We start from the raw sequence: 15972 nt of genomic DNA, 5'->3' as shown, positions 1-15972 counted from the left end.
CCCTCCCACTCACAGCCTCCTCAGCCTGCCTCTTGTAGGCTTTCACCTTCAGCTGCAGCTTGTCCACCAGGTCCTGGAGCCTGAGAATATTCTTCCGGTCTTCCTCAGTCTGCAGGTGGGGACACCGGGGGATGACCCCAAAGTGGGACATGTGTGGGTCCGAGCCTCACAGAGCCCCACAGATTTCCCATGTTCTGGATCACCGCGGGGCCAGTTCAGGTTTGGAATTTGTTAGAAGAGTTCCTGGGAGGGAAGCAGCCTCCCCGGCAAGGTCATGAGACGTTGGGCAGAGAGGGAGAAGGTGCTCATGGTCATCTGGTTCTAGGTCATCTGTGCCCCCTGTGGCCACCAGGTGTATGTTTTGTGTCACCTGTGTCTCTACAGCCACCAGGTCAGTCTTGTTCTAGATCACCCATGTCCCCACAGCCACCCGGTCAGCCATGTCCTGGGTCCCCCGTGTCACTGTGGCTACCGTGTCTGTGTTTCGTGTCACCTGTATCTCTACAGCCACCAGGCCAGCCATGTTCTTGATCACCTCTGTTCCTACAGCCACCAGGTCAACCACGTTCTAGGTACCCTGTGTTCTATGTCACCCATGTCCCTACAGTCACCAAGTCAACCATGTTCTAGGTCACCCATGTTCCCTACAGCCTCCGGGTCAACCATGTTCTAGGTCACTCGTGTCCCTGCAGCCACCAGGTCAGCCATGTTCTAGGTTCACCATGTCACTGTGGCCACAAGGTCTAAGTTTCATGTCACCCATGTCCCTACAACCATCAGGTCAAATTTGGTCTGGGTCCACATGGGTCACCATGCCTATGTTTTGTGTTACCTGCATTCTTACACACACCAGATCAACCACATTCTAGATCACCTGCATCCCTACAGCCACCAGGTCAAACACATTCTAGGTCACCCAAGTCTCTACAGCCACCAGCTCAGCTACATTCTAGATCACCTGCATCCCTACAGCCACCAGCTCAACCATGTTCTAGGTCACCCAAGCCCCTACAGCCACCAGGTCAACCATGTTCTAGGTCTCCTGTGTTCTTACAATCATAACATCTGTGTTCTAGGTTACCCAATCCCCTACTGCCTCCAGCTCAACTATGTTCTAGGTCCCTACAGCCTCCAGTTCAACCACGTTCTAGGTCACCCAAGCACAACCACCAGGTCTACTACATTCTAGGTCACCCATATCCCTACAGCCACCATCTCAACCACATTCTAGATGTCCCACCTGGTACCAGCTCAACCACGTTCTAGGTCACCCAGGTCCCTACAGCCTCCAGCTCGACCACATTCTAGGTCACACAAGCCCCTACAGCCACCAGGTCAATCATGTTCTAGGTCTCCTGCCTGTGTTCTATGTTACCCATATCTGTACTGCCTCCAGCTCAACAACGTTCTAGGTCACCCAAGACTCTACGGCCACCAGCTCGACCACGTTCTAGATGTCCCACCTGGTAGCTGAGCTCCTTGACACGCCGCTCTGACTTGCGGAGTCCCTTGATGCTCTCAGCATTGTGCTTCTGCTCGGCCTCCAGCTCATTCTCCAGCTCCCGCACTCGAGCCTCCAGCTTCTGGATTTGCTTCTTGCCTCCCTTCAGGGCCAGCTGCTCTGCCTCATCCAGACGGAGCTGCAGGTCCTTCACCGTCTGGTCCAGGTTCTTCTTCATCCTCTCCAGGTGGGCACTGGTGTCCTGCTCCTTCTTCAGCTCTTCTGCCATCATGGCTGCCTACAAGAGAGGTGCGGTGAGATGGAGGGTGGGGAGAGGTGGAGGAAGGGGTGATATGGGAGAGGTGGAGGAATGGGAGAGATGGGAGAGATAGAAGAGATGGGAGAGATGGGAGGGAAGGTATTGGAGAGATGGGAGAGGTTGAGGTATAGGAAGGATGAGAGGGAGAGGTGGAGGAATGGGAGAGATGGGAGAGGGAAGGATGGAAGGGAGAGGTGGAGGAAAGGGAGATGAGAGAGGAGGAGGAAAGGGAGATGGAAATGGAGGAATGGGAGAGATGAGAGAGGTGGATGTATGATGGATGGATGATGGATGGATGGATGATGGATGATGGATAGATGATGGATGGATGATGCAGCACTCACATCAGTGATGGCCTTCTTGGCCTTCTCTTCAGCATTGCGGGCTTCCTGGATGGTATCCTCCATCTCACTCTGAATTTGGGAAATGTCTGTTTCCAGCTTTTTCTTCGGGTTGATCAAGCTGGTGTTCTGGAAGAGAGGAGCAGTGGGATTTAACCCTAATATGACCACCAACAACCCCAATATGGCCACCAACCCCATTATGACCACCAACAACTTCAATATGGCCACCAACCCCCAATATGGCCACCGACCCCAATATGGCCACCAACCCCCAGTATGGCCGCCATATTCCAATATGGCCACCAACCCCCAATATGGCCACCAACCCCCAATACGGCCGCCAACCCCAGTATGGCCACCAACCCCCAATACAGCCACCGACCCCAATATGGCCACCAATACCAATATGGCCGCCAACCCCAATATGGCCACCATGATTGAATGACTGACCATCATGGCCTCCTGACCTGTGAGTGGAGGAGCTGGACGCGCTCGCTGGCCTCGATCAGCTCCTGCTCCGCCATCTTGCGGCTCCTCTCGCTCTGCTCCAGCGCGGCGCGCAGCTCCTCCAGCTCCGATTGGAGGAGGTTGTTCCGCCGCTCCACGATGGCGATGTTCTCCTTCAGGTCCTCGTTGGCGCGTAACGCGTCATCCAACTGCAACTGGGAGTCCTGCGGGGTGACATGGAGAGCGGGGTGAGGGGGTAATTGGGGTGAGTATATGATGATGTAGTCACCAGAGGACACCAATGGACACCAGCTCAACCACGCTCTAGGTCACCCAAGCGCCTACAGCCACCAGCTCACCCACGTTCTAGGTCACCCATATCCATAAGGCCACCAGCTCAACTACATTCTAGGTCAGCCAAGCACCTACAGCCACCAGGCCAACCACATTCTAGGTCACCCAAGACCCTACAACCACCAGGACTACCACGGCCTAGGTCACCCAAGCCCCTAAAACCACCAAGTCTACCACATTCTAGGTCACCCAAGTCCCTACAGCCACCAACTCAACTACATTCTAGGCCACCCAATCCATTACAGCCACCAGGTTGACCACGTTCTAGGTCACCCAAGTCTCTGCAGGCTCCAGGTCAACCACATTCTGGGTCATACAAGCCCCTACAATCACCAGGTCAACCACGTTCTAGGTCACCCAAGCCACAGCAGCCACCATGTCAACCTCAACAGCCACCAATGGACACCAACTGGTCACCCAATGGGTTATGTGGCCACCAGATGCCACCAATGGACACCAAGTGATAACCAGTTGGTCACCCAATGGGTGATCAGTGGTCTCAGAATGGACAACCAATGGCCACACAGTGATCACCAACTGGCCACCCAATGGGCAATCAATGGCCACCCACTGGGCAATCAATGGCCACCCAATGGGTAACCAATGGCTGCCCAATGGCCAGCTGACAGCCACCATTGGACACCCATCAAGCCCCCAAACTTCCACCCAACGCCCACCCAACCATTTCCAATTGGGAACCAAATACCAACCCAAGAGCATCCTATAGACACCAAGTGGTCACCCAATGAATTTTGTGGCCACCAATGGACACTAACTGGTCACCCAATGGGCTACATGATCACCAGAGGCCCTACAGCCACCAGCTCACCCACGTTCTAGGTCACCCAATACCCTAAAACCACCAGGTCTGCCACATTCTAGGTCACCCAAGCATCTACAACCACCAGAACTACCACGTTCTAGGTCACCCAAGCCCCTACAGCCTCCAGGTCAACGACATTTTAGGTCACCCAAGCGCCTACAGCCGCCAGCTCAACCATGTTCTAGGTCACTCAGACCCCTACAACCACCAGGTCAACCACGTTCTAGGTCACCCAAGTCCCTACAGGCTCCAGCTCAACCACGTTCTAGGTCACCCAAGCACCTACAGCCACCACGTCAACCACCACAGCCACCAAGGGACACCAAGTGGTCACCCAATGGCCACCAAGAGGCCACCAATGTACACCAAGTGGTCACCCAATTGGGTACATGGTCACAAATGGGCACCAAGTGGTCACCCAGTGGGTGATGTGGTCACCAGAGGCCACCAATGGACCAATAACCAACTCCAACAGCCCCCCATCACCTCCCATTATTCCCACCTTGAGGTAACCCTGCAAGGCCTTGACTTGCTTTTGTGCCTCTGCAGCCATGCGGTTGGCATGGCTCAGCTGGATCTCCATTTCATTCAGGTCTCCCTCCATCTTCTTCTTCAGTCTCAGGGCTTCATTCCTGCTCCTGATCTCAGCATCCAGGGTGCTCTGCATGGACTCCACAATTCTGAGGTGGTTTCTCTTCAGCTGCTCCATCTCCTCATCCTTCTCCGCCAGCTTACGCTCGTAGTCTGCCTTCACTTGGTTAAACTCCAGCTGAGCCCTCAGGATCTTCCCCTCCTCGTGCTCCAGGGATGCCTGGATGGACATGGGAGCGTTAATGGCCATTGGAGACACCCGGAGGATGGTGATGGTTGCGTGGGGATGGAACTTTGCTCACCTCGGCCTCCTCCAAAGCTGCTTGAAGCTCCATCTTCTCAGCATCCAGCTGCTTCCGGACCTTCTCCAGCTCGTGGATGGTCTTGTGGCTGGCTCCCAGCTGCTCCGTCAGATCCGAGATCTCCTCTGTGTGGATAAGAACCCATCAGGGGGTGTATTAAGCACAGAGGTGATGTTAGAGATGGCTGCATCCAAACCTTGGAGGTTCTTGTTCTCACGCTTCAGGGTTTCCAGGTGGTCCAGGGACTCCTCATAGGCATTCTTCATCTTAAACAGCTCTGTGCTGAGGGACCGAGACTCCTTCTGGGAGGCCTCCAGCTCAGCCTGCGTTTCCTCGTACTTCTGCTTCCACTCTGCCAGGATCTGCAGGGGACACCCCAAGGATTGATTATAACCTCCTCTTCCATGGAGAATGTCTTCCTTCTCCTCACCCCAACCTTGTGCCCTTGAGCTCCCACCTTATCACCCTCACCATGCCCATCCACCTTATCACTCTAACCATGCCCATGTCCTTGAGCTCCCACCTTATCACCTTAATCATGCCCATCCACCTTATCACCTTAACCATGCCCTTGAGCTCCCACCTTATCACCCTCATCATGCCCATCCACCTTATCACCCTAATCATGCCCATGCTCTTGAGCTCTCACCTTATCACCTTAATCGTGCCCTTGAGCTCCCACCTTATCACTTTAATCATTCCCTTGATCTCCCACCATATCACTCTAACCATGCCCATGCCCTTCAGCTCCCACCTTATCACCTTAACCATGCCTTTGAGCTCCCACCTTATCACCCTAATCATGCCCATCCACCTTATCACCCTCATCATGCCCATGCCCTTGAACTCCAACCTTATCACCCTAACCATGCCCTTGAGCTCCCACCATAGCACTGTAATCAAGCCCAACCACCTTATCTCCCTAATCATGCCCTTGAGATCCCACTTTATCACCCTAACCATGCCCATCTACATTATCACCCTTCTCACTCCCTTGAGCTCCCACCTTATCACCCTACTCACACCCATGCCCTCAAGCTCCCACCTTGTCAAAGTTCTTCTGCTTCTTGTCCAGAGCTGCGCAGGCAGCATTTGATCTCTCCACATCAATCATCAGGTCCTCCACCTCATTCTGCAGCCTCTGCTTTGTCTTTTCCAAGGAAGCACACTTGGCATTCACAGCTTCCACATGCCTCCTCAGCATCCTGCAGGCGCTGCGCCAGCTTCTTCCTAATGGGGGGATGGAGAGACACGGTGCTGGGCCCCATAGGACTCCTATAGGAACCTCCAAACCCATTGACTCACATTGTATGGCCCCATAGGACTCCTATAGGAACCTCCAAACCTATTGACACAGGACTCACATTGCGTGGCCCCATAGGACTCCTATAGGAACCTCCAAACCTATTGGGACAGGACTCACATTGTGTAGCCCCATAGGACTCCTATAGGAACCTCCAAACCCATTGACTCACATTGTGTGGCCCCATAGGACTCCTATATGAACCTCCAAACCTATTGACTCACATTGTGTGGCCCCATAGGACGCCTATAAGAACCTCCAAACCCATTGACTCACATTGTGTGGCCCCACAGGACGCCTATAAGAACCTCCAAACCCATTGACTCACATTGTGTGGCCCCACAGGACTCCTATAGGAACCTCCAAACCCATTGACTCACATTGTGTGGCCCCATAGGACTCCTATATGAACCTCCAAACCCACTGACTCACATTGTGTGGCCCCATAGGACTCCTATATGATCCTCCAAACCCATTGGCTCCATAGGACTCACTTGGCCTCCTCCAGCTCCTCTGTGCGCTGAATAGCATCTGTCTCGTATTTGGTTCTCCACTGGGCCACTTCGCTGTTGGCCTTGGACAGGGCACGCTGCAGCTCCCCCTTGGCTTCCTGCTCCTCCTCATATTGTTCCCGGAGCAAGTCACAGTCATGGCGAGCAGACTGCAAGGCATGGGCCAGGGCGTTCTTGGCCTGGGGGGAAGAGAAGGCAGAGAAGAATCAGCTGGGGACAGAGTGAGGCTCTCCAGGCCAACAAAGGGTGGCATTCAAGGCTTCAACTCAATCAGGTCTTCCTTAGAGAACACAGCTCAACTAACCCAACCCGACTCAACTAAACACAAGAGATTTCAGCACAACTCAATTCAACCCAATCAAACTCAACCCAACTCAACTCAACCCAATCCAATCAAACTCAACCCAACTCAATTCATCCCAATCCAATTAAACTCAACCCAACTCAATCCAACCCAATCCAATCAAACTCAACCCAAACTGATTCAATCCAGCTCAACCAAACACAACCCGGCTCAATTCAACCCAATCCAATTAAATTCAACCCAACTCAATTAAACTCAACCCAACTCAATTCATCCCAATCCAATCAAACTCAACCCATCTCAATTCAACCCAATCAAATTAAACTCACCCCAACCAATTCAACACAATCCAATTAAACTCAACCCAACTCAACCCATTCCAACCCAACTCAACCCAGTGCAATTAAACTCACCTCAATCCAAATCATCTCAACCTGCTCCAACTCAATCAACTCAACTCAGCCCCAAATAACTCAACACAACACAACACAACACAACTTGACACAACTCAAACCAGCTCAGCCCAACTCAGCTCAATATAACCCAACCCCTCAGTCCAACTCAACACAACTCAACATGAACCAAACCCAACTCAACCTTCTCCACTAAACACAAAGAAACTCAACCCAATCCAACTCAACACAACCCAGCACAACTGAACCAACCAACCCAACCTGATCCAATCCAACCCAAATCAATCCAAGTCAAGCTAACCAAACGCAACTCAATCCAAGCAAATCCAATTCAACCCAATTATATCCATTCCAACACAATACAAACAAACCTCCATGACAACCAACCTCCATGAGCTCCTCCATCCCCCCCCCCAATCAAACTCAATCAAACTCAACCCAACTTAATTCATCCCAATACAATTAAACTCCACCCAACTCAATTCAACCCAATCCTATCAAACTCAACCCAATCCAATGAAACTCAGAGCAGTGCAATCAAACTCAATCCAAATCATCTCAACCTGCTCCAACTCAATCAACTCAATTCAACTCAGCCCCAAATAACTCAACTCAACCCAACACAACTTGACACAACTCAAACCAACTCAGCCCAACTCAACACAACTCAACCCAACCAAACTCAACTCAACCCTCTCCACTCAATGCAATGAAACTCAACCCAATCCAACTCAACACAACCCAGAGCAACTGAAGCAACCAACCCAACCCAAATCAATCCAACTCAAGCTAAACAAACACAACTCCATCCAAGCAAATCAAATTCAACCCAATTAAATCCATTCCAACACAACCCAACCCAACCTCCACAATGACAACCAACCTCTCCATCCCCCCTCGTATCCCCCTGCCCTTGGGATGCCTCACCCCCAAACCTCCAACCCTCCAAACCCTTTCATACTTTGGCTTCCTCCTCGAGCTGCCTCTTCAGGTCCTCCAGCTGCTGGGTGTAGGTGAGTTTCCCACGCATCAGCTGGTTGATGAAAGCTTCCTTCTCCTCCAGCTGCCTCGAGAGCTCGCCTAAGGGACACAAAGAGGGGTGGTTGTTACTATGGAGAGCCCCCAACAACCCCCAGTGGTCCCCAAGGGCAGCAGATGGAGCAGAGAAAGGGGGAGATCGAGGTGCTCACCATTCTCTGTCTGCAGCTTGGCTCGCTGGGTGCTGAGGTCTGCAACCATGCGCTGTGCCTCCTCTGATTTGCTGCGGTGCTCGTTCATCTGGTCCTCGGTGGTGCGGCACATCTTCTCCAGGTTGGCCTGGGGGAGACAGTGGGAATTGGTGCTCAGGGGCATGGTTTAGAGAGGGTTGTTAGGGTAATTTGGTTAAGGTCGTGGTTGGACTTGATGAGCTTTAAGGTCTTTTTCCAACCTGAGTGATTCTATGGAAGAATATGAGATCAGAGAGTTGCAAGGGAAGAACACCAGAGGGGGGACCAACCCACCTGGCATCCCCCTGATCCCCTACCTTGGCCTTGAACCAGAGGAGGAACTGTCCCACCTGGAGTCCCCCTGGTTGGCTACCTTGGCCTTGAACCAGAGGGGAGTCCATCCTAACTGGTATCCCCTTGATTGGGAAGAGCACCAGAAGACCGGAGGGGGGACCAGCCCACCTGGCTTCCCCTTGATTGGGAAGAGCACCAGAAGATCAGAGGGGAACTGTCCCACCTGGCTTCCCCCTTGTTGGCTACCTTGGCCTTGAACCAGAGGAGGGTCCATCCTACCTGGTGTCCCCCTGATTGGGAAGAGCACCAGAAGACCAGAAGGGGACCATCCTACCTGGCTTACCCCTCATCTCCTACCTTGGCCTTGAACCAGAGAAGGAACCATCCCACCTGGAGTCCCCCTGGTTGGCTACCTTGGCCTTGATGAGCTGCTCCATGTTGGAGCTGACATCATCCAGCTCCAGCTTTAGCTCACTCTTCTCCTTCTCCAGCTTCTGCTTGACTCGCTGCAGGTTGTCGATCTGCTCCCCAAGCTCCGCTGTGCTGTCCGCATGCTTCTTCCGCAGGGCGGCAGCCGTGGCTTCGTGCTGCAGCGTGGCCTCTTCAAGGTCACGGCGCATCTTCTGAAATTCTGCCTCACGCTTCTTGTTCATATCGATCTGAGCTGCTGTAGCCCCTCCTGCTTCCTCCAGGCGCTCACTGATCTCCTCCAGCTCCCTGGACAGATCTGAGCGCAGCTTCTCCACCTTGGCCCGTCCCGTCCTCTCCGCCTCCAGCTCCTCTTCCAGCTCCTCAATTCTTGCCTACGATCCAGGGAATCCACTTGATTCAGTCCAACCAACTGGGGGATCTTCTACCCAACCCAACACCACTCATGGCCCATTGGAGACCCTTCAGCACACAACTCAACCCAACTTAACCCAACTCAACTACTCCCTCCACAGCCTATTGGAGACCCTTCAGCACACAATTCAACCCAACCCAACCCAATTCAAATAAATTCAACTACTCCCTCCATGGCCCATTGGAGACCCTTCAGCACACAGCTCAACCCAACTTACCCCAACTCAACTCAATTACTCACTCCACAGCCCAACTGAGACTCTTCCACCTAACCCAACCCAACCCAACTGGAGACTCTTCCACTTGACCCTGCTCCACCAACCCAACCTACTGGGGACTTATCAGCTCCATTCTACCCCAGCCTGACCTGGAGCTCTTTGAGCTTCTTCTGAAGCTGGCCAGCAACTGCTTGTTCATCCTCAATTCGAGCATTGAGCGCATTGAGCTCAAAGTCTTTCCTGGAGATGGAGGAACAGAAGTTTTCATCCCCAGTTCTCAGAGCAGAACAAATTCAGGGGAAGGGGTGAGGGGATGGCGGAGGTGGTGGGCTGGGCCCTACTTTTTCAGCCTCTCCTCCAGCTGCTGCTTGTCATTCTCCAGGTCCATAACACTCTCCTGGGTCAGCTTCAAGTCTCCTTCCAGCTTCCTCTTGGCTCTTTCCAGGTCCATCCGGATCTTCTTCTCCTGCTCCAGTGAGCTCTCCAGCTGAAAACAAGGCAGAGACCTCCAGCAATTCCCAAGGAGAATCCTTTCCAGGCACACAAGAGACAGGACTCACATCATCCACTTGCTGCTCCAGCTTGGTTTTAGCTTTGGTCAGAGTATTGACTTTGTCCTCTTCAGCCTGCAGGTCATCCAGTGTCTGCTGATGGGCCTCTTGGAGGGCTTTCTTCTCTTTTGTCAGCTTGGCAATGGTCTCATCCAGGGCTGCCATCTCCTCTGTGAGGTTTTTCACCTGTGTGGGGAGAAGAAGTACCAGGCCTCCATCTCAGTCACCAAGAGGCCCCTTCTGCCCCATAGCTAGACTACATGGAAGTCAGGAGATGTGGGAGGACCCAGACTGACCACTCGTGGTTCTTCTCAACCCAACCCAACTCACTTTGGGTCTTCCCAATCCTCACCTTGTTTTCAGTGGCATGCTTTTCCTTCTCAACTTTGGCCAATGTTAACTCCAGGTCATCTATGTCTTTCTTCAGCTCTGAACATTCATCTTCCAGTTTCCTCTTCTTGGCTGTCAGCTCAGCATTCATCTCCTCCTCATCCTCCAACCTCTCAGTCATCTCCTTCACTTTGGCCTCCAGCTGGATCTTGTTCTTGATCAGCTGATCGCAGCGCTCCTCGGCATCAGCAAGATTGTCTTGCTCCTATAGGGGGGACCTCATGGATGGGAGTGGAAAGGAAGGGAGCGGGGAGCAGCTGGGCCTGGAAGGGGCCATCACATACGGCCTGCACTTGGAGCTGCAGGTCATTTTTCTCCTGCAGCATGGACACCATTTTCTCCTCCAGCTCCTTCCTCTTTGCCTCAGACTTCTCCAAGGCCTCCTTCAGGCGCCCAAATTCCTCCTTCATCGTCTGTGTTGGCGGGGAGGCATAGGAGACAGATGCCATCACCAACATGCACCCATCAGCCCTACCCAACCCATGTTTTGGCCCATGCCCCCCCCCATCCTCCCACCTGCATCTCCTTCTCAGACTCTGCACTCTTCAGCAGGGGCTTGATCTTGAAGAACAGCTTCATCCAGGGCCAGTGCTTGACATTCATGAAGGCACGAACATTGTACTGGATGACCAGCAGAGAGTCCCTGCGTGGAGCCACCACTTGAAGTGAGTTTGAGGCTGAGACTCTCACCCAGCACCGCCCCACTGAGCAGCACCAATGGGACCCACCGGCGCTCCAAGATCTTCTTGAACTCCTGCCTGGAGAGGAAGCCACGGACTTGGGCCTGCAGGCGGGTCATGATGCGAGCCAGGCGTTCATCACGCATCTCCTCCAGCAGCCCCAGAAGCCCAGCCTTAAAGAAAACCTTGGGGGGGTGGAAGGAGGTCGGTGAGGATGGGGTGGAATGAGAAGGAGAGGAGAGGTTGGGAGGAGAGGGTTGGGGGGAAGGGTGGAAGGTTGGGTTGGGTTGGCTGGAAGTGTGAAAGGTTGGTTTTGATTGAAGGGTCAGTGGTTGGGTTGGGTGGAAGAGTCAGTGGTTGGGTTGGGTTGGATGGAAGGGTCAGATGTTGGGTTGTGTTGGGATGGAAGGGTCAGTGGTTGGGTTGGGTGGAAGGGTCAGATGTTGTGTTAGGATGGATGGAAGGGTCAGATATTGGGTTGGGTGGAAGGGTCAGATGTTGGGTTGGGTTGGGATGGAAGGGTCAGTGGTTNGGATGGATGGAAGGGTCAGATATTGGGTTGGGTGGAAGGGTCAGATGTTGGGTTGGGTTGGGATGGAAGGGTCAGTGGTTGGGTTGGGTGGAAGGATCAGATGTTGGGTTGGGTTGGGTGGAAGAGTCAGTGGTTGGGTTGGGTTGGATGGACGGGTCAGATGTTGGGTTGGGTTGGATGGAAGGGTCAGTGGTTGGGTTGGGTGGAAGGCTCAGATGTTGGGTTGGGTTGGATGGAAGGGTCAGTGGTTGGGTTTGGCTGCATGGCATGGTTGAATGCATGGGCAGATGAGTGGTTCGGTGGACATACGGTGCAGGACTGTAAGCAGAGAAGTGGATGGTGGCACGGTGGGGAACCAAGACCTGCCAGGCCTCACCTTGGTGTGACCAAATTTGTACTGGGTGTGGTCCACATCGATTGACCCAAGAAGCTTCTCAGAAGCTTTCTTGCTATCAATGAACTGTCCCTCAGGGATGGCTGTGGGGTTCAGGATGCGATACCTGGCAAAGAATGGGAGGAACCGACCCCAGAATGAGCCCTGGGTGGGTTCTGGTCCCACCTTCGGGCCCACGTTGGCCAATCCCACCTCTGACGGAAGTCCCCGTAGAGGATCCGGTTGGGGAAACCCTTACGGCAGATGCGGATGCCTTCCAGGACACCATTACAGCGGAGCTGGTGCATCACCAGGGAGTTGTCCATCACACCTGGGTACAGAAAGGGAACCATTGGCAGCTGCTGTGGGTCCCTATCTGACCCCACTGCGTCGTTCTATAGGCTCACCAGGAGACTTGGTCTCATTGGGGATGATGCAGCGGACAAAATGGGGGTGAGTGCTCCGTAGGTTGGTCATCAGCTTGTTTAGGTTCTCCTGGAGGAGATGAGGGATGATGAGAGCGAGATCCACCACGGTCCCTTGGTCTGATGGATCCCACTGTCCTCACCCGGTGCAGGGCTGAGACAGTCTGGAAGGAGGAACCTTTCTTCTTGGCTCCTTTCCCCTTCTCCACAGCTGTTGGATGAGGAAAAGAAAAGGAAGCAATGGATTGGTTGGGTCAAGGTTTGGATGGTGGGTTCTCCACTCTTGAGCAGGTCAATGGAGCTACTTACGTGCATCGGCTCCGGCGTAGTTGGAGAAGAGACTGGCCAATAGCTTGAGGGCTGACTTCTGGTAGAGCCCCACCACAGTTTCATTCAGAGGGTCCTTGTTCTTCTGCAGCCAGCCAATGATGTTATAGTCTACCGTGCCCGCGTAGTGCACCAGGGCAAAGTGAGCTTCAGGCTTCCCTTTGATATTACGGGGTTTCCCAAAATTGGCCGATTTCCCCAAGTGGTTGTCGAAGAGTTTGGCCTTGAAGGTCATGTCCGTGGCCTTGGGGAACATGCACTCCTCCTCCAAGATGGACATGATGCCCATGGGCTGTGGGGGACAAGACGTGGTCAGATGGGATAGGGTTAGGGTTAGGGTTAGGGTTAGGGTTAGGGTTAGGGTTAGGTTGCGGTTAGGCTGTTAGGTTAGGGTTAGGGTTAGGGTTAGGGTTAGGGTTAGGGTTAGGGTTAGGGTTAGGGTTAGGGTTAGGGTTAGGGTTAGGGTTAGGGTAGGGGTAGGGTTAGGGTAGTAGGGGTAGGGTTAGGGTAGAGTAGGGTTAGTGTTAGGGTTAGGTTTGGGGGTTGGGTTAGAGTTGGGGTTAGGGTTTGAGTTATGGTTAGGGATAAGGTTAGAGTTAGGGTTAGGTGTAGGGGTAGGGTTAGGGTCAGGTTTTAGTTTGGGATTAGGGGTAAGGGTTAGGGGAGAGTAGATTCAGCATTATGGTTAGGGTTTTGGGATAGCGTAGAGTAGGGTTAGGTTTAGGGTATGGTGAGGGTTAGGGTTATAGTTAGAGTTATCGGTAGGGTTAGGGTAGAGTAGGATTATGGTTAGGGTTGGGGTTCGGGTTAGGGTTAGGGTTTTAGGGTTAGGGTTAGGGTTAGGCATTGCTCCTATTGGCCTTTTTTGGGGTCCCCAATGTGTGAGAATGGACCCCAGATCACTTCAGGGGTGCGTCACCTTCTCAATGAGCTCAATGCAGGCAGCCAGGTCCATCCCAAAGTCAATGAACTCCCATTCAATGCCTTCCTTCTTGTACTCCTCTTGTTCCAGCACAAACATGTGGTGGTTGAAGAACTGTTGCAGTTTCTCATTGGTGAAGTTGATGCACAGCTGCTCAAAGCTGTTGAACTGGGGGGAGAAGAGACAGATGGTGAGAGCAGCACGACGCCCCCTGGGGTCACCCTATGGCCAATGGGATCTATGGGGCTGACAAGGACACCCTAGGGCCAGAGGAGTCAACTCAGCCCTCAGCGGGATCTGCACAGTGTAAAATAGGACTTAGAGGGTCAAGTGGAAACATGGTGAGTTCAATGAAGCACCCAATGGGGTTGGTCAAGGTCAACTGGGGACCCAGTGGAGTCAATGGATGCTCAGTGGGATGAGTAAAGTCAACTGGAGATGATTCAGTGGGGCCAGCAGGTGAAACGAGGTCAACTGGAAGCCCAGTGGGGTTAATGGGATGCCCAGTGGAAGAGGTGAGGTCAAGCAGGAGCCCAGTGGGGTCAATGGGACGTCCAATGGGGTCAGTGGGACATCCAATGGGGTCAGTGGGGCATCCAGTGGGAGTAGTGAGATCAACTGGAGGCCCAGTGGGGTCAACAGAGCGTTCAATGGGGCGACTGGGGTCACCTGAGCACCCCATGGAGTCAACAGAACATCCAAGTCAGTCAACGAGATCAACTCAACACCTTCTGTCAGGTCAATCTATGGCTCCATCACGTCCTCTCTGCGGCCCAGCCCCACAGCACCCCCCAACCCCCAACCCCAACACTCACATCAAAGATCTCAAAGCCAGCAATGTCCAGGACACCAATGAAGTACTGCCGGGGCTGCTTGGTATCCAGCTGCTGGTTGATGCGAACAACCATCCACAAGAACATCTTCTCATAGACAGCCTTTGCCAGAGCACCAACTGAATTGTTCACCTGCGGGTTGAGTCACAACATGGTTGGATTGGAAGGGAGCTTAAAGCCCAGCCACTTCCAACACTCTACCTCAAAAAGGAGGAGAGTGGGACTGAAGGGCAGCTCACTGCGTTACCTGCTGGACGTTCTGCCCCTTGGTGACGTATTCGTTGCCCACCTTCACCCGGGGATGGCACAACCCCTTGAGGAGGTCAGCCGAGTTCAGCCCCATCAGATAAGCCGACTTGTCCGCCTCTGGGGACACAGAGGGTGGGAGATGAGGGTGGGAATCCATGGGGGTCTACCAGTTCCTTCTACTACCAGAATGGAGCCCACCTTCTGTGCCATCTGGCTCTGCCTGCTCCTCTCGCTGCTTCTGCTTGAACTTCAAGTTCCCATAGTGCATGACAGCCCCTGTCAGCTTGTAGATGGCTGTTTTTTCATCAGCAGTGAAGCCCAGGATGTCAATGGCACTCTACGGGGAGAAATAGGGAACAAAAATAGGGGTTGGGGGATCTGATCCCATCAGCTCCCCACTGTTTCGCCCCATATTCCTCCAGCTCACGTCCGTGGCCAACAGCTCCTCGCCATCATCGATGGATGGCACCGTGGTCTCTCCTTGGGAGATGAAGGCGTAGTCGTAGGGGTTGTTGGTCACCAGCATCATGTCTATGGGGAGAAGATGGGGTTGGAAGGGCCAACGGTGGTTATGGGGGGTCCATGGGGTTGAAGGGAGGGGGAGGAGCTGACCCAGAAGCTCTGGCTTCTTGTTGGACATGATCTGGTAGAAGATGTGGTAGTTTCTCTCAGCCTTCAGCTGGAAGATGACTCGGGACTTCTCCAGGAGGTCTGGGGAGAAAGGAAGGAAGGTTGTGGGGCAGAAGGAAGGATGTGGGGTGGGTGGGAGGTTGTGGAGTGGAAGGAAGGTTGAGGGGTGGAAGGAAGATTGTGGGGTGGAAGGAAGGTTGAGGGGTGGAAGGAAGGTTGTGGGGTGGAAGGAAGATTGTGGGGTGGGTGGGACATTGTGGGGCGGAAAGAAGGTTGTGGGGTGGAAGGAAGATTGTGGGGTGGAAGGAAGGTTGAGGGGTGCGTGGGAGGGGGAAGTGGAGGAG

At 53.4% G+C, this 15972-nt stretch overlaps 1 protein-coding gene across 1 annotated transcript in view; it reads right to left on the bottom strand.

Moving 5' to 3' along the window:
• Nucleotides 1-15972, bottom strand: part of LOC107306777 (myosin-7-like) — a 25943-nt gene that overhangs the window by 3479 nt on the left and 6492 nt on the right. The window contains 31 exon segments of the mRNA XM_015850128.2: nucleotides 14-109; nucleotides 1464-1739; nucleotides 2105-2230; nucleotides 2572-2775; nucleotides 4231-4539; nucleotides 4622-4746; nucleotides 4818-4983; nucleotides 5667-5810; nucleotides 5812-5851; nucleotides 6419-6615; nucleotides 8115-8233; nucleotides 8344-8470; nucleotides 9069-9458; nucleotides 9866-9956; nucleotides 10058-10203; nucleotides 10277-10453; nucleotides 10620-10862; nucleotides 10942-11070; nucleotides 11174-11300; nucleotides 11386-11522; nucleotides 12246-12369; nucleotides 12456-12573; nucleotides 12650-12737; nucleotides 12811-12878; nucleotides 12977-13286; nucleotides 13914-14084; nucleotides 14732-14881; nucleotides 14997-15115; nucleotides 15197-15335; nucleotides 15426-15529; nucleotides 15611-15709. Coding sequence (XP_015705614.1) covers nucleotides 14-109; nucleotides 1464-1739; nucleotides 2105-2230; nucleotides 2572-2775; nucleotides 4231-4539; nucleotides 4622-4746; nucleotides 4818-4983; nucleotides 5667-5810; nucleotides 5812-5851; nucleotides 6419-6615; nucleotides 8115-8233; nucleotides 8344-8470; nucleotides 9069-9458; nucleotides 9866-9956; nucleotides 10058-10203; nucleotides 10277-10453; nucleotides 10620-10862; nucleotides 10942-11070; nucleotides 11174-11300; nucleotides 11386-11522; nucleotides 12246-12369; nucleotides 12456-12573; nucleotides 12650-12737; nucleotides 12811-12878; nucleotides 12977-13286; nucleotides 13914-14084; nucleotides 14732-14881; nucleotides 14997-15115; nucleotides 15197-15335; nucleotides 15426-15529; nucleotides 15611-15709 — 4859 coding nt within the window.

The sequence above is a fragment of the Coturnix japonica genome (genome assembly GCF_001577835.2).
Source record: "Coturnix japonica isolate 7356 chromosome 2 unlocalized genomic scaffold, Coturnix japonica 2.1 chr2random631, whole genome shotgun sequence".
NCBI classification, from domain to species: Eukaryota; Metazoa; Chordata; class Aves; order Galliformes; family Phasianidae; genus Coturnix; species Coturnix japonica.
Note: the sequence above shows the minus strand (reverse complement) of the source record. Positions and strands in the feature narration are given on the sequence as shown.